General features: G+C 40.0%; 1 protein-coding gene across 3 annotated transcripts in view; it reads left to right on the top strand.

Moving 5' to 3' along the window:
- The window catches only part of HECW1 (HECT, C2 and WW domain containing E3 ubiquitin protein ligase 1), a 328,294-nt gene that overhangs the window by 242,466 nt on the left and 60,947 nt on the right, over positions 1-24,881 (top strand). For 2 of the 3 annotated variants that reach the window (XM_075212534.1, XM_075212535.1), the window contains 6 exons: positions 3,181-3,323; positions 5,504-5,604; positions 10,145-11,473; positions 14,259-14,360; positions 14,540-14,690; positions 19,613-19,731. In XM_075212534.1, coding sequence (XP_075068635.1) covers positions 3,181-3,323; positions 5,504-5,604; positions 10,145-11,473; positions 14,259-14,360; positions 14,540-14,690; positions 19,613-19,731 — 1,945 coding nt within the window. The remainder of the gene's footprint in view (positions 1-3,180; positions 3,324-5,503; positions 5,605-10,144; positions 11,474-14,258; positions 14,361-14,539; positions 14,691-19,612; positions 19,732-24,881) is intronic. The other variant, XM_075212536.1, reaches the window with a different exon arrangement.

The following is a 24,881-nucleotide window of genomic DNA, read 5'->3' as shown; positions in this document are numbered from 1 at the left end:
CTGTGCCACAGCCTCTCTTTCCCTCCAGGTCTCAACCCTTTTCTGCATGGTCAAGACATAACTTTAAATTTCTCCCCAACATCGTTCCAAAGGGCTATTTCTCAGAGTTTTCTGGGCTTCGCAATCACCTGCATTTGCCTGCCACCTCATTTTACCAGTACCTTCAGATACATCACCTCCACAATACCCAAATAGATTTGAGGGTTCCCTGTATCCCTACCCTGCTGAAGTCTTTCTGTCTACACCGATCCGACGAGACGCTGTCGGTGGATGATTGGATGGCCAGCCGAGAAGCTACTGGTAAAACCTCCATTTGTCCTCGGATTAAGGAAAACTTCTCTTTCAGTGGTATTTGATCCCCTCCAGACTCAAAGCAATATACCCAACTACGTCAGACCTTTGCTGGCGCAGGTGTGTCCAATGAGGTAACCTGTCCCACGCTTGGAGAAGTTGTCCGAAGATGAAGCCCTTTTGTAGTGAGGTGACTGATCTTATTCACAAGATCACATGCCTTTAATCTCTCCTTTTATCTGCTCCCTCGCCTGCCTCCTGGTATCCCTAAACAGCTTTGGAAACTCCCTGTACACACCCTCACTGCTGCCCAGGGCGTAATAGCTTGGAATTATAAAAATTTGCATCACCCCCACTGTTACGTCTCCAACAATGTCTGGCAAATCTATAAACTAGAACACATCACTAACTTACTCCATGACCACCCTAACCAATTTCCGTCTACATGGCTGTCCTGGACTGAATATTTTGACTCAGAAATTTGGCTTGTTTAATTCCTTCTTTTGACTGGTTGACCTCCTTTCTCTATTTGCTTCTTCCCTCCCCTACTCTCCCCTCTCCCCGCCCCCCAATTCTTCACCTGTCCTTACTAACAGTCCTTTGTCATTCTCTCCACTCCTCCTGGTGCTACCACAGTATCCCACACTACAGTCAGTTTAGAGTATATACTGATTTTCACCTTTGTATTTCTGATACTATCTGTACCTGTTAGAAAGCTTTCTCATGATGTATTATTTCTGTATTAACACCGTTCATTTTTGTCCCACTCCCCTAATTGTTCCTTTCTGTACCCCCCATGCTTTTTCCAATTTTACAATAAAATATTGTTTAAAAAAAAAAAAATCCTTAGTCCTAAAATAAAACTCCAAGAATAATACATATATGTGTACAATGAAACACAGATCACAATAGGGTTCAATTGTGGAATTATATAGTGGGGAAAAAGTGAGGTAACACCAGTGGGGGGATTAGGTAGGATGGAAAAAGTAACTTATGAAATGCGTCCAAATATATAGTATACATTAATTCTCTGCTAACTTTAGGGCAGGACATTATATATGTTTATTCAACTGACCAATGGCACAATCTGGGCTTCCCCACTTTGCCAATCCTTAACCAGCATCCATATATTGTAAAATTACATTTAAAGCATTATCCTTACCCTATAAATAGATCGACAATTTAGCCCCATCCCATATACAACCTCATCCCTTCAAAATGTTCATCTGAAGACCTGTTGCTCATCCTCCGTCGTGTTGCAACTTTACGCACACTTCCCACCCGCTACTATTTTGTGCTCCAGCTCTCGAAGCAGCTTCTGAAAACATCTTTTCAGAGAAGTCTACCTGGAGTCCTTTTATTCTACTGTTCTTCATTATGCTTTCCATTTACCACATGTTCAACCTGCTTTAGACATTTTCTATTTTGACAGAACTGCCTTTCATTAGGTTCCCCTAAATGTAGCTTTGCATTGTCACTGCTCTAACACAACATTTTCAGTATGTAAATTGTGAAAAACAGATATAAATGCACACAGGAGGGGGACAAAGCAAAAAGTGTACATTAAGGAGGATTAAACGTAGCATTATAATGATCTTAAATGCTATTCATTTTAGGATATATATTCCTTTAGTATTCAGACAGTGTATTATAAGCTGTGTTAGTATGCTGCCTGTCCAACTTGAAACAATTTAAATACAAAGGAGCTGATGTAAATCTAGCTATTAGGTGTGAAATTTGAACTTGGAAAACCCATTTTGTTCTCCAGGGTGTGGTGGGGTGCAATGTACAACATAATCAGGGGAGGGCTGGCAAATTTTAGCCCAGGGGGGAAGACTCAACACGGCAGTCTATTAAGAACATTTTAAAGGAACAAAAATGCAGGTGGCCCAGTGACCAAGGCCCTGAGCCTAAATTAGAATTGTGAGGGGACATGGCTTATCCCAATTCTAAAATGCAGTGTAAAAATAGAACTGGCCAGTATGTGTGTGCACCATAGAAAAGAATACAGTATTTGCAAACATGCAAAAAAAAAAGTTTGCATTTGTATCCCTTGCAGTGCAACGTGATCTGCACAGCTTCAAATTCTGCATAAATGTACAGTATACTGTAGCAACAAAGCTTGTTCCTTGCTCTAGATTAGGACAGCATGATTCCTGACCATGTCCTTATCTGTGTGAAGTTTATGGGCCTGAGTCATTAAGGAGAGCAAAGCATAAAAAAAGAATAACTTTGCACCTGGGCAAAACCATGTTGCATTGAAGGGGGAGGTAAATATAAAATGTGGCTACGGATTTATAGTTGGGATAGGGCATTTCCTAGATCAACTTTAAATTTTAGTGGAAACATAAAACGATCAAGTATTTGTGTGCTAGATGAAAAAACAGCCAGTATTTAATTTATGTGCAAAGTAATAAACTAATTTGCACCCCTTTCATTGTAACATGGTTTGTCCGGGAGAACATTTACTCCTTTTTTTGCCTTGCTTTCCCTAATGACTCAGATCTTATATGTTCTTCTTGTGTTTGCGTGGGTTTTCTCTGGGTGCACTGGTTTCCTCCCACAGTCTAAATACATACTAGTAGGTTAACTGGCTGATGTTAAATTGACCTTAGTCTCTCGGTGTGTGTGTGTTAGGGAATTTAGACTGTAAGCTCCAATGGGGCAGGGACTGATGTCAGTGAGTTTTTTGTACAGCGCTGCAGAATTACTGACGCTATATAAATAGCTGATGATGATGAGATCTGGAAAATTATTTATTGATTGGTTGCTAAGGGATACTGCACATTTTCACCTTATTTTTAAATAGCACAAATGTTTTTACCACTCTTTTTGCTAGTAAAATTAAGACTAATAATAGCCTAATTCTGTTATATGATGTTTCTACAGCTATTCAGCTTTGTCTCTCTTCCAACCGATGTCTTAGAAATTGAAGTGAAAGATAAATTTGCAAAGAGCCGTCCAATCATCAAAAGATTTCTGGGAAAGCTGTCTATGCCAGTGCAGCGGCTGTTGGAGAGACATGCCATTGGGTGAGTACTGCTCGTTATGTGCACTACACTGGTTAAAGTTGTCTTAATGAATATATTAAATGTGCCTGTATTTAAAAATGTCTCTAATGTTTTAACCACCTGTTTCTCGGAAAGTGGCAGTAATTTTTTAGAAATGTAATGTACAGTTTTACATTTTTTAGATGTAGGTAAGTTTTAGTTTACTGTTAGTGCAAGTGTGACTTTGCACATGTAATTGTAAAGCGGGACCCTAGTCCCATAGTAGAAAAGTTTCTTAAAGAAACAATAACCTTATAAATTGCTTTATATCTAGCATATCAGAGAGAGATTTTGGGGTCTGCATACAGCCCTCGAGATCTGTTTAACACCCTTTGCCAATTTTGCTTGTTAATTGACATTTCCTATTGCATCTGTGTGCAGCAATAAGAAATGTAGTAATAGAACAATTTAACAATCAACTGAATAGTAAAATATAGGGCCTTATTCATTAAGGATCTTAACTTAAGAAACTTCTTTTTTAAGTCCCCTGGACAAAACCACGTTACAATGCAAGGGGTGCAAATTAGTATTCTGTTTTGCACATAAGTTAAATACTGACTGTTTTTTCATGTAGTACACAAATACTTGATAGCTTATTTGTACACTGAAATTTAAAAACAGTCAGTATTTAACTTATGTGCAAAACAGAAAACTAATTTGCACCCCTGCATTGTAACATGGTTTTGTCCAGGAGACTTAAATAAGAAGTTTCTTAAGTTAAGATTCTTAATGAATCAGGCCCATACTCTCTAGTCACTGATCACAGTGATGAAATGGGGTGTATTCCTGGGTTCTGTTCCGGCCTATTCTCCGTGCATGCACATCCATCAGGCCACGCATGTGCACAAATGTGGAACTCCTGGAGAGGAGGGGAAGAGCATCCAGCCTGCCAGGAAAAAAATCGGAAGATCTTTCTCCAGCTGGTCTCTTACCAGGGACGGCTGGGCCGGGGGGCAGGGGGCCATCGGCCCCACGTGCCGCTCAGAATCAGCGATGTTAGGGCCGGCCAGTAAAGGCTGGCCGGCCGCCCCCAGACTCCAAAATTACAGATTTTTACCGGCGGCCACATCCCATGAAATGGGATGCGGCCACGTCATCGCACAGGCGGCCGCATCTCATGACACGGGATGCGGCCACGTCATCAATGACGCGGCCGCATTCCGTGTCACGTGATGCGGCTGCCTGTGCGCCCCCCGGGCTGAAATAGCCAGCTCGCGCCTGTCTCTTACTATAGGAGGAGAGCTGCTGACTCCATCTGAAGATGGTGTCAGATATCAGAGCTGAAGCTTAGCAGTTCAGGTACTGAGTAATAATTTAGAAAACGTCAGAGATATTTGTAAAATCTCCAGAGTTACATTGTTGCTAAATAGACCCAATATTAAAATTTGCCCTAATCCTACGGTGACAGCCATTTCCAAAGGATTTAAAGAAAAATAATGTTTGATAAATAGGCCCCCTCATCCTCCTTCCTTGTGGCCCTCTACTACTTTAATAAATTTAAATTAAATGCAGTCCTCATCCTTCATCATCATCGTCATCACCATTTATTTATATCATCCTTTTAAACGGTTCTACATCACAACATGGGTGCATTATCATACAGTATTTTCCACTTTGGATAGTATTTATAATAATATGTCTGCTGGTTTTATTTAAATTTGGGCCTAAAAAATTCAAATTGCAATAAATGAAATAAAGAAGATAAATTAAAAAAAAACACTTACAGCCATGTCTTTTCATTTACTCAATGTGACCCTCTGTATCATTTAAGTATAATTTAACTTTGATACGTCTACTTTACTTACTACTAATAAATTATATGGGGCAGATTCAATTAGCCACGAGGTACTGTAATAATACCATGTTTTGTTTCCTCATGATCTTCGTTCCTTTTGAGCCAGAATCTCAGTTTAATACATTTACTCCCAATATATTTTGAGCCCTTCTGGAACAGTAGAACAATACAATATCTAAGCCTGAGCTCTATTAACAATTATCTCACATTTCACTTAAATCTCTCTTTTTGTACTCAGTATACATTTCAGATTCCTTAATATATTCCCCCAATTTATTTATGTTTTTGATTCATACAATTACTTAATTGAATGTTTTAATACAATAACTTTGACATTGTTCATAGTATTCTTCCTTTTACGATCTAGGGATCGTGTTGTTAGCTACACCTTGGGACGGAGGCTGCCTACGGACCATGTCAGTGGACAACTGCAGTTCCGATTTGAGATAACATCATCCATTCATCCTGGTGCAGTATTTCCGCTTCTTAGAAACTCTTAATTCTGTAAAATTAGAGTAAAATCTATATAGAAACTCTCGCAGTTGTAATATATCCTTTTTTAAATTTATGCTTATTCACATGCAAATTATGTTAATTAGGAAGCAGAGTAATAACTAACAATACACGTGTTTTTTTAAATGTGTACTGTAGATCTTTGTTACTTATTATAATAAACAATTTTGGTAATGGACAATTGTATATTTTTGAAGCCAAACTGTGTCCTTCATCTCTATCTTATACAACTGTAACACACAGCTAATGTCAAATATCTTTAATTATATACTACCTGTTCAGATATCTGTTTAACATGTAGCTGTGTATAGGTGACAGTGCTATTTTATAGTATACATCCTAACATTGTCCCTGTACAAATTGGGACAGTGCGTGTGAGTGTAACCACAAAGTAGAGGCACGTGCACAAAAAAAGGGTATTGTCACCCAAGCCTCCTTCCATTCACTTGGTTTAGCCTATACAGACATTTTTCCAAGAGCTCATCCATTTATATATACAACCGGCAAAACTTAAGTTCAGTATTTTGGCCAAAAATGGCGAAATGGAACAGTCCCCTGTGCTCCGGGGAGCAAAAGAAGTGTGAGTAAAGTTTAGCAATTAGGTGGTAATTAACTTAATCACATTACTTCTATAGTATTGAACCCAGGTACCATGTGCAGATATTTAAAGGTGAATATTGAATTTTTTAACACTAAGGGGTATTTTTACTAAACTGCGGGTTTGCAAAAGTAGAGATGTTGCCTATAGCAACCAATCAGATTCTAGCTTTCATTTATTTAGTGCATTCTACAAAGTGAAACCTAGAATCTGATTGGTTGCTATAGGCAACATCTCCACTTTTTCAAACCCGCCATTTAGTAAATCTAGCCCTCAGTTTGGTACCAGTAGCAAATGCAGGGGCACTTCATCAGTCAGCCTTGGAAATAACAGGTTTTGTGTCCAATTTGGCTACATACATGGGTGACCAAATTGGACATATTTGGAAATGTTATGATCATACTGGACTACCAGATCACAAGAGGGGTTATTGGTGCTCTCAACCCTAGAGAAAACATTTAGTAAAGTGCAAAAAGATTTTCACCTATTTTCCTGTGAATGCACACCTTTATACAACACTAGCAGAATGCCCGGCGTTGCCCGGGATTTAAAGAATGTTTATTTACAAAAATCAATCTAAATATTAAACATACGTGTAAATATCATGTTAAAATTGGACCAGTAGAAGGTGAAAAGTGAAAATGTCAAACTGTATTTGAACTGTATATGATGAAACGAACCGATAAACAATTACTTCAAAACAGCTTGATAAACTATATTTCTCGTTTCTTCATTTGGGGCAAATACATACAAATTTCTTGGTGATCCAACTCTTGAGCACACAACGTAAAACTGTCCATGAGAAAAGCAAGGTGATTCCAAGTTGACTCCAGCTACATGTAAAGATTGTCCTTGGGCCTTATTGATAGACATGGCAAAAGCTAAACGAACTGGAAATTGTAGACGCTTAAATTGAAATGGCATATCAGATGGAATGAGAGGTATGCGTGGAATGAAAGCATTGTCACCTTTTGCACAGCCTGTCAAAATAGTTGCTTCAATGACATGAGAATTGAGCTTTTGGACTACTAATCTTGTACTGTTACAAAGTCTTGGAGGATTTAAATTTCTGAGAAGCATAATGGGTGATCCAATCTTCAGTACCAGGTTATGCGGTGGCATTCCGGGAGGTTCTAAAGAGTTTAAAAATTCAGTAGGATAGTGCACAGCCTCATTTTGTTCAACAACGGTATCTATTGATTTGTATAATATGGCTTCTCCAGGCAACTCTTCTTGAATCTTTAAGTTGATGTTGTTTACACAATTATTTTAGTTACTGGATGAAGCGGCATTAAACCATTTCCAATATTTAACAAATGATCAGCAAACTGACCGTCTATTGTGTTGCCATGCAGAGAAACTCTCATATTTGTGGTTAGTCGCAAAGTGCGAACATGCTTCCAAAGATGTGATGATTTAAGGCATGCATTAATTTCATCCGCCATTGTTCCTTTTGGAATGACCGGCAATGTTTGTCGAAAATCTCTAGCCAATACAACAGTGACTCCACCCATTAGTAAATCATTGCCTCTTAAAAATTGAAGTGTTTGATTGAGGGCCTGTAAAGCATTTTTGTGTGACATGGTGCATTCATCCCATACAATGACCTGACATTCCTGCAGAATCTGAGCTTTTTCTGTTCGTTTGGTGATATTGCAGACGGGAGTTTCACTTCGGGCCAGATTAAGCGGTAACTTGAAAGCTGAATGTGCTGTTCTTCCACCAGGGAGCAAAGTTGCAGCAATTCCAGAAGAGGCCACAGCAATAGCTATCTTGGAATGTACTCGAATTTTAGCAAGTAACAACTTGATGAGAAATGTCTTGCCTGTTCTTCCGGGTGCATCCAGAAAAAATATATTTCCCCTTTTTTTTGGAACTTCTTCCAAGACATTGTTCCAGACATTCCAGAGTTATGGTCGTTTTCGATGATTTTTAGGTGTTACCCCCCTCGCCACACCCACCCTTAGGAGTGCTAGGGGTTTCTTGCCCCCACAATATTTGTTGTCAGACTGTAAGTCATATGTGTACCAGGTTTGGTGTAAATTGTTCCAGACATTCCAGAGTTATGGTCGTTTTCGATGATTTTTAGGTGTTACCCCCCTCGCCACCCCCACCCTTAGGAGTGCTAGGGGTGTGTTGCCCCCACAATATTTGTTGTCAGACTGTAAGTCATATGTGTACCAGGTTTGGTGTAAATTGTTCCAGACATTCCAGAGTTATGGTCGTTTTCGATGATTTTTAGGTGTTACCCCCCTCGCCACCCCCACCCCGTAATGATTTAAATTTTTAATTTTTTTAGTTGCCTCCGTCATGTTTTAATACACTCGTATGCAAAATTTCATGATCTTCGCTTGAAAAATGTGGATTTGTATAGAAAGACAGACAGAAGTACAGAAGGACAAATTTTCTCTTTTATATATTAGATGTATGGAGTTTGCATATGAAAGTGGCATCATCTACAGAGTTGCATAATGTTGTATGTTCTTATTGAAGGAGATGGCTGGATTGGGGCATTTGACAAGTAAATACAGTCAAAACTTTGTTTTGTAAGACAAGATGTTTAAATGACATTCAAGTTGTGGTAAGGGTGCATTTATGGTGTTATCTGGTTTGTGAGCAACCACAGTGCTTGTCCATGTCCTCAGAGATGGCAGAAGCCTTGGCTACATTCAGTGGGATGCCTTTGTACCGTTGAGGTACACTTTGTATGGGTAACTTGATTTCCAATGGCATCTCTGCCAATATAAAAAAAAGCACAAATCATAAAAATATACAATAGTGATACATATAATAAATACAGTATCACTGTCTCCTCACTGACATGATTAAATGAAGACATCAATGAGGATTGACCAGGGAGTGTTTTAATGTAAATCATGAAGTGGGTTGTATAGACTGGACATTGAAGTGACGTTTTTTTCTTTTTTCCACCATGCACATCTCCAGCCATACCAGAAAAACCATAGAGGAACATGCATATATTTTAATGGGGGCAGTTGAAAAGTGCAAATAGAAACGTTTTGTTCTAAGACATATCTTGCAGTTATTGAGTTACCTTTACTGACTAAACACACACAAGCAAACTATACATGTCATTTTCCAGCATGCCAGTTTGAAATCTGGACAGTGCTAACCAGATTATGAGCAGGATTACAGAACATTTCTGGCACACACTGCTACTTCCTGACAACTTTATCTAAATCAAGTTTAATAGATTTAAGGGAAAATAAACTCAAAGAAATTCAAATAAATATAAGAGTAATATACATTAACTTGCAACAGAGTTGCCAACTATCCTTCATTTCCAGGATAGCCCCAAATTTCCAATATTGACTAATTACAATTGCTTTTCTACTGCATATTATATGTTCTTTATTCTTATATTATGGGCTTTTTCAGTCAGTATGTATTCAGTCAGTACTTAAAATACAAACCAGTTATAATCAAGTTTAGTAAACATGTCAATTTGCGATTGTTGTGCACCTACAAAGGTCCACCAAGAATGACCCATGCATGAAGTGCTTAGATGCACCTACTCAGTAGCAAAGTGCCCCTGGTAATTATATTACCCATAGTGGCAACTATTTTACATCTACAACATTTGCCTACTAGGAGTTGCCTTGATGCTAACACTTGAGGGCAGGACTGTATTTTATATTCTCAGAGTAAAACTATACTAATGAAAATGTGATCTATTTATTCTTTTAGCAAAACACAAACCATGAGAGCTCAGGACTTTTTTTTTAATAAGAAATGTTTATAGGACATTCTCACTGAAGAAAATCTTCAAATGTGCACTTTCTCCTGAAATATGATCTTTTGATTAACAAACATTGGATGAGAAAAGCTGATTTGTCTGTTATTTTGTAATTATTGCTGTGTAATTTATAATTTCAGATGATGAAGATGTCTCTATCACTGCAGACCCTGATCCAATTCTGAATGAAAGTCCATTGCGACACCCAGTAGAAGTCCTCTCTAACGAGCCCCAGAGGAGAACATCAGTTGCCACTGAAAACCCAACATCCGAATTGCCAAATGGATGCATTTCTAGAGTTGCTCATGATATACACCCTGCAATTGACAGTAGATCAATAAGTCAAAACAGTTTACATAAGACAACAATACGAATCACAGGTGCTAGTGCACTTTCAGCCAATACAACTGAAAGCTTAGAGAGTATCCCAGCTGAAGTGATTTTACCAGATACTGTTCTAGAATCTGAGCAGGAGCCAGAAACATCTGTTCCCCCTGAGCTTGAAGCCAAAGTAGAGTGTGTTGTAGATCCTAGTACTGCCAGTGAAGAAGTAGTAAATGCAGAGGAAGCAAGTTCGTTATTGGAAGCCGACAAGGAGCAAGAAACAAATCTTACAGAGCCAGAAGTCTCTCAGCACCAGGACAATGAACCTAAACTTAGAAATACTGTAAAGAGAAAAACTAGGCCGTGCTCTCTGCCCGTGTCGGAGTTGGAAACAGTTATAGCATCAGCTTGTGGAGAACCTGAAACTCCTCGCACTCACTACATCAGGATTCATAATTTATTGCACAGCTTACCTTCAGCACAGATGATCGGAGATGGAGAAGAAGAAGAGGAGCAAAACAGTGCAGACATTGATGAAGAATCAACGGTGAAGGAAATGTCTGAAAAGGACATTGTGAGTGAAACGGAAACAATGGTGGCTGATCCTTCACTTGAAATGGTAGCAGATGAAGGTGATGACCTAGAAAACTGTAGAAGTACTTTGCCCTGTGATAACTCCACTGACCACCTCCCTGTTTGTAACCATCTCTGTGTAGATGGAGAGCTCCCTAGAACTGAAAGTGAAAGTGACTCTAGCCCGAGGGTTCATGGGGACCACGATTGTGACACTTGTGACACCTCCTGTTATAGTACTTCTTGTTATAGCACCTCCTGCTACAGTACCTCTTGTTATAGTCCTTCATGTTATGATAGCCACAACCGATTCTCCAGCCACACCCGTTTCTCTTCCGTGGACAGTGCCAGAATTTCTGAAAGTACTGTCTTCTCCTCTCAAGATGATGAGGAGGAGGAAAACAGCGCATTTGAATCCATGCCTGATTCTAATCAAAGCCCAGAGCCAGACAGGGACCATGGCGATGGTTCAATCCAATGGTCTGATGATATCTCTAGTCAAAGTATTAATTCAGAAAGGACTCCTGGTGTCCCAGAATCTCCAGTTGCAGGGCCAAGCAGCAGGAGAGAAGGTTAGATTAAGGCTTTTTCAATGGATGTTTCTGTTAACAGAATCACATGTAATATGTTATATAGTTAATTTAAGTCTATATTTCTTATGCTGCTGTATGAATTGCTGTTAATGCGGGTATATATTATATATGTATACTGTATTACTGGAAATCCTATCACTCAAGGCTGGAACAAGGACCTTCTAGACAGAAAAAAATAACAGAAAGCTCCATGATAGTCAAAGGTTTAGTGCTAAACAATAACATATTTAATCGTTCAGTCACATTTCTATCGATAATCCTGATACCAGGACATATATAATGAGATCATCTGTCTTTAGACCTTAAATGGACAGAATAAATTTAGCCCTGAAAATCTTATTTACAGCCATTTCCTTCTTCCATCCATTGGAGGGTTGTACTATATTAATTAATGTAGAGAATACAAAACATTGGGGAATTGATCTACAAGACATTGTATTTTAGTAAGTCTTTAAACTATAATTCTCATTTAGTTTATTATATTAAATAGTGAGCATTATATATGAGCTAATATATTTCATTTCCTCATTGTATATTAGAAGTCACCAATAAATTCTATGGAAATAAGAAACATCATGAAACTTTAAAGTGACTTATTTTTGTAGTGGGGAATATAAGGTTTCTATTGAATACAGATGTGATGTGTGATGACATCACTACTCATGCATTGCAAGTGATGACAGCACCACTCATAAATAAATCACAATATGCTTTGCGAGAACATCTTTTGTGTATTATAAGCATTGTGTACGAGGTATCAGCAAAACGGGATTCAGCCTGGATGGTGCACAGTAGCCATTGTGATTGTTGTCCAGTTTCTGTAAATCAAAGGCTACCACTACCAGCTTAACAAGTCGAGAGGGACATTGTTTTCTCACATTGTGATTTAGGGGAGGTGCATAATATCATTCTGATGTTATTTAAGAAATAGAAAATAATCTACATAACTTCAGTTTTGACATCCTTTTCAGGTTGTTATTATTATCTTTTATAAAGCGCTGACATATTACTCGGCACTGGTCATTGAGGGGATCATGACACAAACAAATGATATACTTTGATATAAAGCAGAAGACAAAGATGGCCCTGCCCAATGAGCTTACAATCTAAGAGTTGTGGGGGTCAGTGCTGGTAGGGAAAGTGTGTATCTACTTTAAGGCAGAATCATTAACAGGTTATGTGAAAAAGTAAATTTTTTTTGCATTGATAACATTGATAAGTAATCTAACCTTACTTTCACTTAGCATTAAAATTGTAAGGTTAAGTAAAAGCAATGCATTATTTATTAATTTGATTGTACAATGATTATTGTTGTCAACATGTGAATTTCCAGGGGCAGAATTTACACAGCACAGGAAGATCTAGAGGTAGATTTACTAAAGGTTCTAGCTATCATTTTCTAGAATGTACTAGATAAATGATATCTAGAATCTGATAGGTTGTTATGGGCAACTCTTTTCTTTTTTAGAAACTTTAGTAGATCTACCCTCTAGTGTACATTTAAAGTGCTCTCACAGCAGTTTATAACAGAAGATAGATGTCATATGTATGTGTTAAAGTATACAAGGTGTCCTTACTGTTCTTACTGTTTCAGCTTGTGGTTTTAGGTCAAGATTTTACTCTTGGTTTCTTGATATTGTAAACATTTTATTATGTAAATGTAGAGCTTACAGAGCTATTATAAGTCATTTTAAACATCAAGAAATATCTAGGCCCCATATATTGACAGATGTTGAGATATGTAATGTTGTATTTGCATTTACTATGCACTAGAATATTATAATGAAGGGGCTATCAGCAGTTTCCTCTGGTAAGTGTAAAGACAGGAAGTGTGGTGTACATAGGAAACCACAGTCACTTTATCTCATATATTTTCAGCTATTTTAAACTCAGAAACTTTAACTGGCCATGCATGAGCCTATTCTGCCACTCGTCTCGAACACCCGCAGGATCACTTTCCAGTTTGGCAACAAAATCATACAGGTGCTGCTTGTTAGTGTAGTTGGAAAATGAGGCATGTATGGAAATATTCTCATCGAATTTGATCTTCTCAGGCATTATGCTCATTTTGAGACCACACATGTTCCTGAGATCACTGATGATATCAGTGCGTATGTGGCCAAACTTATATACTCGTGACTGTTAATAGTAGCTCTTTGGCCACAATGGCACCTTGGGTTAATTGATCATAGAAAATGCATATATTGTTCTTTGGGTAATGACAGGGGCTTAAGGGGTAATCTGAGCAATATCGGGCCTAGCACACCAAGAAGGCTCAAAAATATGCAGCTTATTCACATTTTATACCATCGAAAACCAAGCTGTCCAACTGAGGGTTTGTGAGCCCAATATGGCCTTCCATAGTTTGTCTGTAGTTATCACATTACTTGGCGGGCTCTACAATCGCTATTGTATGATATAATATTTTAATAGTTATAGACCAGAGCACATAGCCTAAAGATAGACTATGTGCTGCTCTCTTCAGTATATAGTTGGACAGCATTGACATAGCTGTCCTGTGATACTGTTTGCAATTATTTGCACTGGATAATGTTATTTATTCTGCTATTTAATGTTGGGAAGTTCTATACCTATTATAACTGCTGTGTTAACATACACACCATTGTGTACTAGTGTTCATGGCCAGGCTTATGGAAAATGCCCAACTAAACGCCCTCCCCATGATCTGAATATAAAGTCATATTTGTAGCTCTAAAATGATATTAACGTCTGTACCTGTGCATCCCGCTCTTCCTTTCTATAGGGGACTGTCCTTTACCACATAATGCCCCACCGGTTAGTCAGCTACCTTCTCTCAGGACGGATCATCATCATTACCCCACCATTGACGAGCCTCTCCCACCAAGTAAGGACTTGTTTGTAGATAAGATTGTTTCTTTGAAATAACACAACATTCTGTTTTATGCCTTTTATTACCTTAAAATAATTGATGTTTTATATACATTTTAATGTGAGTGATTTTGGTTGTTTGTATCTATATCAGCTGTATTAATTCTCTTTGAAACCTCTCTCCATGAAACCTAGACTGGGAGGCTCGTATCGATAGCCACGGCAGAGTGTTTTATGTGGATCATGTGAACCGTACCACAACATGGCAGAGACCTACAACAGCTGCAACGCCGGATGGAATTAGTAGGTCCGGATCCATCCAGCAGATGGAGCAATTAAACCGTAGGTTAGTAATACTGTATGTATGTTTGAAAAGCCAAGTCAAAGCATGGGTTTGACAGTAAAATACTCAAAAAATGTCTCATTTTAGTGTTATGGATTATTGAATATAAAAGCAAATTCTGAGCACCTGACCATATAAGTAGCCATTACTTGGTGGAATACATAGCCAGAATGATCTGATCAGAGGATGGCATAATCAAAATATCATATTTTTGTGAGTTTACGTGATATATTTTTTGTCTTATATATACATAGTCCATTCCACAAAAAGAGCTTAAACTCAGGTTACATTGCATTTTATATGCTACTAGCAGAATACCCAGCGTTGCCCGGGATTTAAAGAATTTTAAGACACAACTGTGTTACAAAGTGTTTCTCTGAGTTTGAAGAGACCAGTTACTGGATGAAGCGGCATTAAACCATTCCCAATATTTAAGAAATGATCAGCAAACTGACCGTCCATTGTGTTGCCATGCAGTGAAACTCTCATATTTGTGGTTAGTCGCAAAGTGCGAACATGCCTGCAAAGATGTGATGATTTAAGGCATGCATTAATTTCATCCGCCATTGTTCCTTTTGGAATGACCGGCAATGTTTGTCGAAAATCTCCAGCCAATACAACAGTGACTCCACCCATTAGTAAATCATTGCCTCTTAAAAATTGAAGTGTTTGATTAAGGGTCTGTAAAGCATTTTTGTGTGACATGGTGGAACTTCTTCCAAGACATTGTTCTAGACATTCCAGAGTTATGGTCATTTTAGATGATTTTTAGGTGTTACCCCCCTCACCACCCCCACCCTTAGGAGTGCTAGGGGTGTCTTGCCCCCACAATATTTGTTGTCAGACTGTAAGTCATATGTGTACCAGGTTTGGTTTAAATTGTTCCAGACATTCCAGAGTTATGGTCGTTTTCGATTATTTTTAGGTGTTACCCCCCTCGCCACCCCCACCCTTAGGAGTGCTAGGGGTGTCTTGCCCCCACAATATTTGTTGTTAGACTGTAAGTCATATGTGTACCAGGTTTGGTGTAAATTGTTCCAGACATTCCAGAGTTATGGTAGTTTTGGATGATTTTTAGGTGTTACCCCCACCCCGTAATGAATTTCAATTTTAATTTTTTTTTAGTTGCCTCCGTCATGTTTTAATACACTCGTATGCAAAATTTCATGATCTTCGCTTGAAAAATGTGGATTTGTATAGAAAGACAGACAGAAGGACAGAAGGACAAATTTTCTCTTTTATATATTAGATTTAGTAGTGATGTGTCAAGAATAGCAATGAATAAATAAATAGATAAATTGACTACTACTGTGGATCTGTAGGTGCCACAGTGCTCTGCAGCACCGTACATTAGGAAAACAGGTCATACATAATACAGGGACATACAAGGTAGACAAAATAAATACAGAAATAAAAACAAAGAGTAGAGAAGCTCCTGCTCATGAGAGAGTTTACATTCTAAGTAGAATAGGGCACAGCTGAAACAAAAGGAGCAAGTGGGGCTCAGAGTGGAGATCGGGACAATTATGAGGGTGCATTAGTGTGAGTAGTATCTGTGGGAATTGGATAAGCCCTCATAAGGAGATGGGTTTTCAAAGAGCATCTAAAGAGCTTAAAGTTTGATTGGGCATACTAGTGAGTTCCATAAGTGGGCATCAGCCGGGGAGAAATCTTGTAGGCAGGAGTGAGAAGTGGTTACTAGAGATGAGGTGAGGTGTAGGTAAAAGGTAGATTTAAAGGGAGCGAGAGGGAGAGTATTTTGAGATGAGATTTGAGATGTATGAAGGGATGGTGTTGTTGAGGGTTTTGTAGGTAATAGTGAGTAATTTGTGGCAGAAGTGGAGCGGTTAGAGAGGAAGATCAGTCTTTAGTTAAGATGAATTTATGTGGGGATAGATGGGTGAGGGTTATAGCAAGAGGTTGAAATAATCAAGGCAGGAGATGATGAAAGAATGGACAAGAGCTTTTGTAGCATCTTGGGTAAGAAAGGAGCAAATTTAGGCAATATTTCTAGCGCAGAGGCAACAGGACTGGAAGATAGACTGGATATGCGGAGTAACACAGAGGTGGAGCCAAGTGTGACACCAAGGCATGGGAGGCTGAGGAAATTGTGGTGTTATTGGTGGTGAGGGAAATTTAAAGGGAGTTGGTAAGATGGAAGATAAGTTCAGTTTTGAACTTATAAATAAAGATAGATTTTTCACTATTGTGTATATATCAGACCACAATCCTAGGCCCAGACTAATGTATGAGCTAAATATTTTTTTTAATGTAATTTATATGTATTTGTGCATTTCATACGTATGCTTTTGAATACGGCAATGAGAGGATATTAATTATGTTTGCATACTCATAGAGACCTAATGTAGGTGTCTCAGGGACTGCATGTTTTTGATTTTAGCCAGGATGGTTGATTCTTTGGGTGGAATATGACTTAACATGCTGGGTTTTGTCTCACTGCCTATTGCAGTGCCATATTGCAGTGGAATTGGTTTAAAGTAATAGATACTTTTGACCTGATGAATTAAGTGGCCTTTATATATACATACTGGTCATGAGAAAGTCTCAAGCCCAGTAGCAGTTGGTGTGAGTTAGGTTTCTACCCAAGCAGGTGGCAGCTCCTACTTTGCAATATTTCTATATATCTTTGTCAAGCATGTCCATTTGCCTCATGATTCTAAGGGCTCGTGCACAAGGGTGTTGATTTCAGGTGTTCAATGTGCATTCAAGAAGCCTGCTAAGTAAGCTTCAGCACTGATAGTAAAATAAAAATAGGGTACAGAGTGGACCTGTACACACACACACACACTTTCTGAAAGCATTTGTTTCATTAAAATTTGTATCAATTTCAACATTGCCTACAATGTTCACAAGCTTTATTACTTGGTAGTTAATACACTATGGGACAGGTTAAATTCTGCACGATGCCTCCACAATAATCCACAAAGACACTGTGCAGCGATATCCAGGCTGAAATCTATGGTTATATTTGTTCGCACCTCAAAACTATGCGTATATCTCAGTACCATATTAACAGGAAGGTCACACAGCCAGACATCACGGTTAACACAGGAGACCAAGTACAAAGTGTTTCAGGGCATTACTAGCTCTGTATGTGTATTGATACATCCTGACAATCTTAGTTTATCCCTAAGCTAAAATAATTCAGTTTAAAGTTGTTGGATTTTTTTAGAGACCTAACTGTAAATGGAATTAATAACAAGAAACTGGCATTTGGACCCAAATCCCTTATGTCTCTTTAATTTTACATTAGTATAAATTAATGGCTCATGACAATGGGTCTATGGTTTTATTCATGAATGTGAAAATGCTTGTTTTTTAATTTGATATTACAAATGTTAAAAAGATATTATATAAGAATGGCTACAGACATTTGTAATGTATTTATCTTTCCTATTTATATTTTTTAACATTATGCTCTTTCACAAAAAAACAAACATTTAGCTGACAGATTCACAAAATGTTTTGCTTGTTTTGACATTTGTAAAAAAATTATTTTTAAGAAATTGTGTTCCAGTCATAACCTTTATTCATGAAAAAGATGTCCTTTGTAAAATCTAAAATTTTGTATTGTTCATTCTTATTTTAACAAACAATACTGTTGTGAATGTGTTATATATACTTATGTACCGCTCACCTTACTGTCTCACATTGGTAATCTATTCAGAATGACTTGTGCCTCTATGTTTAACTGAATATTTCTACAAAAATAAAGTGAAAATATACTTCTAGGGCTTGATTCATTAAGGATCTTAACTTAAGAAACTCATACTTACCAACTCCCGGAAACTTGTTTCCCCTCTCCCGGAAACTTGTTTCCGGGAGAGGGGGCGTGACTGAAGGGCAGATTGGCCTCGTCCCGCCCCCTCCCGCCCTCCAAAATGGAGTCATTCACAGAGAATCGCGTCATCGGTGTGAGATTGGGATGCGGGAGAAATGCCAGCTTGCCCGGGAGCCCGGAAGACTGACCCGAATTTCGGGAGTCTCCCGGACTTTCCGGGAGAGTTGGCATGTATGAAGAAACTTCTTATTTAAGTCTCCTGGACAAAACCATGTTACAATGCAAAGGGTGCAAATTAGTATTCTGTTTTGCACATAAGTTAAATACTGAATGTAGCACACAAATACTTGATAGCTTATTTGTACACTGAAATTTAAAGTTGATATTTGTGTGCTACATGAAAAACAGACAGTATTTAACTTATGTGCAAAACAGAATACTAATTTGCACCCCTTGCATTCTAACATGGTTTTGTCCAGGAGAATGAAATAAGAAGTTTCTTAAGTTAAGATCCTTAATGAATCAGGCCCCTAATCACAAATAGAGTATTTGGTCCATTAAAATGGGACTCAACTGTTTAAAAAATACAGTTTTTTAACATTACCCCTTCACACACACAGCTGCCCTGAGAGCAAGCACTCAAATCTGACGGCCCGTCAAGTTATACTGCGCTCTGCTTGCTACTGAGCCAGCTTCCTCTGCACATAACAGCTCTATTGTTGTGCAAGCCGGAGAGAGCCTTCCAGGAGAGAGTATAGCTCACTGGAACAACTGCTCTCTCCTGGATAACGAGACAAGGTACTATGTAATAAAGCAACAAAAAAAACTTATAGCACCCATTAATAGGTCTGCTTTAAGGTTTGAAATAACCTGTGACTTGCTTGGTGGTACTGATTATAACAACAATTATAATGACACGTGTATTATAAATCAGTTTTAGCTATTAAAATTTAAATCTTTTCTCATCTCCTATAACAACAGATTAATATCAGACTAGACAGCTTCACATCTGGACATAGGAGATAATGTATGCAACACTTCGTCTAACTGTAATGAGATCTTCTACATATATATCACACTTCAATTCCTAATCATTATTACGTGTTTTCCTTGTAAAATGAAGGTATCAAAATATTCAGAGAACAATTGCAACCGAAAGGTCGGAAGAAGAATTTGTTGGTCGAAGTGACAGACTTCCTGGAGTTGGTGATTCAGAGACTGACCTGTCACAGCCAAATACAGGTATTGCTATTTTATCTGTTTGCTAAAAATGGAAACTTCTAACTATCAAATTCCAATTACTTGCATTCCCATTTCATTTTCCATACTGCCACTTCTAAATGTCCACTTTGACCACTGGGTGTAATATGATGTGTATAACAGAGCCTAGCCCACATTTAGCAGATAGCAGAGGTTGGCTGGGCTAGGGGTCAGGGGGGCATATGTCCCCCAGGTTGGTCCCATAGTGGGCTACCTTGAGCTGGGTCACTGGGCCACCTACATTTTCTATGCTTTAAAATAAACTGCTGAGTGGAGTCTTGTCCCCCAGCAGCAGCAGCAGCAGGCTGGGCAGGTCCAATAGTGGACTACCTTGCACTGGGTCACTGGGCCACCTACATTTTTTTCTTTTAAAATGTTCCTAATTGGCTGCTTAGTTTTGTCTTGCACCCCGGACTAAAATTTGCCAGCCCTTCCCTGGCAGAGAGTTACCCATTCCACTCAGTTAGCTACCTCCACCCTTCAGGACTTTTGCAACCCCAGTAGACAACATCATCTTGACACTCTAATCCAATTATAAGTTGGCGCATGACATCCCAAAATGCGTCTCACATTTTGTTTGACTACTTCCAAAGAAAGGCCTCAAAATGCAGACACTTCAGTCATTTATATTCCAGCTTATGCGTTTGTTAGTGCTTTAATAAAAATTAACTAGTTAAATGCCGGGGTGGAAGGGGACTGCTCCATAACAACTTTTTGAACATATTCCAAATAAAATGACTAAACCCCTATCGTTCATCCAGTACAAAATGCAAAATGCAGTTCTTATTGATCCATCTGATATGAAGTCTGGGTCCTCAGGTTGTTTCTTACTTGTTAATTAATTAAAATATGCCATACTTGCCAACTTTTCCTCCTTGGCTTCAGGGAGATCCTGGGGGAGGTGGGTGTGCGGGGGCGGGACTTGATGAATCGCATCATTTTGGGGCTAAGATGATATGATATTTGCGTCATTAAGCCCCCTCCCTGCCACTTATCTATTGCGGGGACGAGGACCGGGAGGTTGCCCTGCTCTCCCGGGAGGTCTCGCAGAAATGCGAGAGTCTCCCAGATATTCCGGGAGAGTAGCCAACTATGCGTTAAAGAAAAGCAGCTAATGATTCTTTATTATTATTATTATTATTAATATTTATTTATAAGGCGCCACAAGGCGTCCGCAGCGCCGTACAGAGACAAACAAAATTACAATACAATGGGAGACAGCACAGTACAGTAAACACAGCAACTCAGTAAGCTCAATGCACAGCTAGAGAGGGCGGGGAAGGGGGAGGGAGGATCCGCAAACGACGGGGCCCAAGAAGGAGGGCGCGGAAGACAGGGAGACCCCCAGGGGGGAGGAGGGAGCGAGAGTGGACGTGGGGTGGAGGACACTCGAGGAGGAGGGATAAGTAGCTGGAGAGCAGAGTTAGAAGTGGTGGAAACAGGAGGAGATATGGCACTGCTCAGAGGAGCGTACAATCTAAGGGGAGGGGTGGACAGACAGAGAGACGCAGGGGAGAGAGGGAGAGTAGGGGGACAGAGGCAGAAGATGAGGTAGGAAGTTAAGTGGGAGACAGAAAGGCTTTAAGAAAAAGGTGGGTTTTTAGGGCCCGTTTGAAACTGGACAGATTAGGGGAAGTTCTGATGGAGGGAGGGAGCTTGTTCCAGTGGAGGGGGGCAGAGCGGGCGAAGTCTTGGATACGCGCGTGGGAGGAGGTTATAAGGGGGAAGAGAGGCGACGGTCAGAGGCAGAACGGAGAGGGCGGGATGGAGCATGAATAGAGAGGAGGGTGGAGATGTAGGGCGCAGTAGAGTTGGCGAGGGCCTTGTAGGTGAGTGTGAGGAGCTTAAAGAGGATTCTGAAGGGGAATGGGAGCCAGTGAAGGGCTAGGTAGAGGGGGAGACAAAAGAGGAGCGGCGAGAGAGGAAAATAAGCCTAGCTGCAGCGTTAAGGACGGATCGAAGGGGATCGAGATGAGGGTGGGGGAGGCCAGTGAGGAGGAGGTTGCAGTAGTCCAGGCGGGAGATGATCAGAGAGTGGATAAGGCATTTGGTGGCATCTTGGGAGAGGAAGGGCCGGATGCGAGCGATGTTGCGCAGCTGGAAGCGGCAGGATTTAGCAAGAGAGAGGATGTGGGGGCCAAAGGAGAGAGAGGAGTCGAGGATGACACCAAGGCAGCGAAGTTGGGGGACAGGGGAGATAGAGGTGTTGTCGACAGTGATGGAGAGGTCAGAAGGGGATGAGGTATGAGAGGGAGGAAAAACTATGAGCTCAGTTTTGGCAAGGTTAAGTTTGAGGAATCGAGAGGACATCCAGGAGGAGATGGCAGAGAGGCAGGCGGACACCCTAGAGAGGAGGGAGGGAGAGAGATCAGGAGAGGAGAGGTATAGTTGAGTGTCGTCAGCGTAAAAGTGGTAGCTGAAGCCGAAGGAGCTGATGAGTTCACCCAGGGAGGAGGTGTATAGAGAGAAGAGTAAGGGTCCCAGAATAGAGCCCTGAGGGACCCCGACTGGAAGGGTGGATGGGGGGGAGAGAGACCCAGAGGTGGTGACAGAGAAGGATCAGTGAGTAAGGTAAGAGGTGAACCAGGACAGGACTGGGCCGGAGAGGCCGAAAGACTGGAGGGTGTGAAGGAGGAGGGGGTGGTCAACGGTGTCAAAGGCTGCAGAGAGGTCAAGGAGGATGAGAAGGGAGAAGTGGCCCCTGGCTTTAGCAGAGAGGAGGTCATTGGTGACTTTAGCCAGGGCAGTTTCAGTGGAGTGGAGGGGGCAGAAACCAGACTGGAGAGGATCAAGGAGGGAGTATTCAGAAAGGTAGGAGGTGAGACGGCTGCAGATGAGCCTCTCGAGAATTCTCTAGAGACTGAAGTGTCTTTTACATTTCTGTCTCCATTACTGAAGTCATGTTGTCTTACATGTCAGTCTTTGATTAAATATTGGTCTCCATGAAAATGGCCACCTGCGTAGGCATCAATACATGGACATAATACACAATTTCTGAACTGTGTCATCATGCCACAGATGGCGAAGCCAACCATGTCTTGTACTGGCTCAGCATCAGGGAGAATGCCAGACTCTTCAGGGAGTTAGGGAGATCACCCCTATTTCAGGGAGTCTCCCTGACATTCAGGGAGATTTGGCAAGTATGAAATATGCCACTTCTTTATTAGATCCATTAAAAGAATATATTTAACATATCAAGCAGCACAGCTGAATACAAATTGGTTTCACATGATTATTCATTCTCATTCTTCTAATGGTGCAGTAATCAAATGTTCAGCTGCAACTTAAATAGTACTGATAGTAGAATGAGTTTCAAATTGTTACAGATAAAGAAAAAAACTTTTTAAAAACATATTGTTATAAATAGTGAGTCCTATTGGTCTCAATCTAGAGTATAATGTCTGTGTTTGAGATTTTTTTAGTATCTGTATACATATTATTTTTTAGTCTTCTATTTGTAATTTTATATTTATTTATTACAGTGCAAATGTCAGATTCTATTTAAGTTGTATGGATTCAGCTTGAATACAGCCGGAAACTATGCTGCTTGTTATGCTAAATTTATGCTATTTGATTGATATAATAAATATGTGGTATATTTTAATAAATTAAAAACTGGTGGACCCTGACTTCTTATGAACTAGATTAACAAGAACTGTATTTTGTACTGTACCGCTGGCCAAATTGAGCTGAGCATATCTTAAACTTGCAGCCCTTTTTGCTTGGAGGGACACATAGGAAATTTAACATGTAAGTGCAGTACAGTACATGCAGACACAATAATATAATTTTATATTGCAAGTATCTCAAGATATATCTTGAGATATGTGTGAGATTGGCCAGTTTGAAAAAATGTGTCTTCACTACATATTTTTTCCTAAATTTCACTATTTGAAAACAGGACCAAAAAAACACATTTAAAATTGCAGTTTGAAGAAGGCACACTTTAATACATCCCATCTCAAGTCTCTTTAATAATGCTTATTTAGATGTAATTTGCTGTATTATTCACCTATATCAGGCATGTTAAAACTCTAACCCCAATTGGGCCAAATAAAGTAAATAAAGTGTAAGATTGTGTGGTCCGCAAGAAAAAGAAAAAGTCTCATATGCAATTTTGTAAGGTTTATTATTAAGAAAACACAAAAATAAAGTTTAATGTTTCTTTTCCCAGTGCTTGACACTGTGTCATCCATGCCGTTTTTGTTCCCCTTCACCTGTCTCCCCTGTTTCACACTGTGCCCTCCATGCTGCTTTTGCTCCCCATTCATCTGTCTCCTCTGTTTCACACTGCGCCCTCCATGCTGCTTTTGCTCCCGTTCATCTATCTCCCCTGTTTCACACTGTGCCCTTCATCATGCTGCTTTTGCTCCCCTTCACCTGTCTCTCCTGTTTCACATTGCGCCCTCCATGCTGCTTTTGCTCCCGTTCATCTATCTCCCCTGTTTCACACTGTGCCCTTCATCATGCTGCTTTTGCTCCCCTTCACCTGTCTCTCCTGTTTCACACTGTGCCCTCCATGCTGCTTTTGCTCCTCTTCATCTGTCTCCCCTGTTTCACACTGTGCCCTCCATGCAGCTTTTGCTCCCCTTCACCTTTCTTTAGTTTCACACTGTGCCCTTCATCATGCTGCTTTTGCTCCCCTTCACCTGTCTCTCCTGTTTCACACTGTGCCCTCCATGCTGCTTTTGCTCCCCTTCATCTATCTCCCCTGTTTCACACTGTGCCCTCAATGCTGCCTTTGCTCCCCGTCATCTGTCTCCCGTTTCACACTGTGCCCTCCATCATGCTGCTTTTGCTCCCCTTCACCTTTCTTCTGTTTCACACTGTGCCCTCCATGCTGCTTTTGCTCCCGTTCATCTATCTCCCCTGTTTCACACTGTGCCCTCCATCATGCTGCTTTTGCTCCCCTTCACCTGTCTCTCCTGTTTCACACTGTGTCCTCCATGCTGCTTTTGCTCCCCTTCACCTTTCTTCTGTTTCACACTGTGCCCTCCATGCTGCTTTTGCTCCCCTTCATCTATCTCCCCTGTTTCACACTGTGCCCTCAATGCTACCTTTGCTCCCCGTCATCTGTCTCCCCTGATTCACACTGTGCCCTCCATCATGCTGCTTTTCCTCCCCTTCACCTG

The sequence above is a fragment of the Mixophyes fleayi genome, chromosome 5 (assembly GCF_038048845.1).
Source record: "Mixophyes fleayi isolate aMixFle1 chromosome 5, aMixFle1.hap1, whole genome shotgun sequence".
Lineage (NCBI taxonomy): Eukaryota > Metazoa > Chordata > Amphibia > Anura > Limnodynastidae > Mixophyes > Mixophyes fleayi.
Note: the sequence above shows the minus strand (reverse complement) of the source record. Positions and strands in the feature narration are given on the sequence as shown.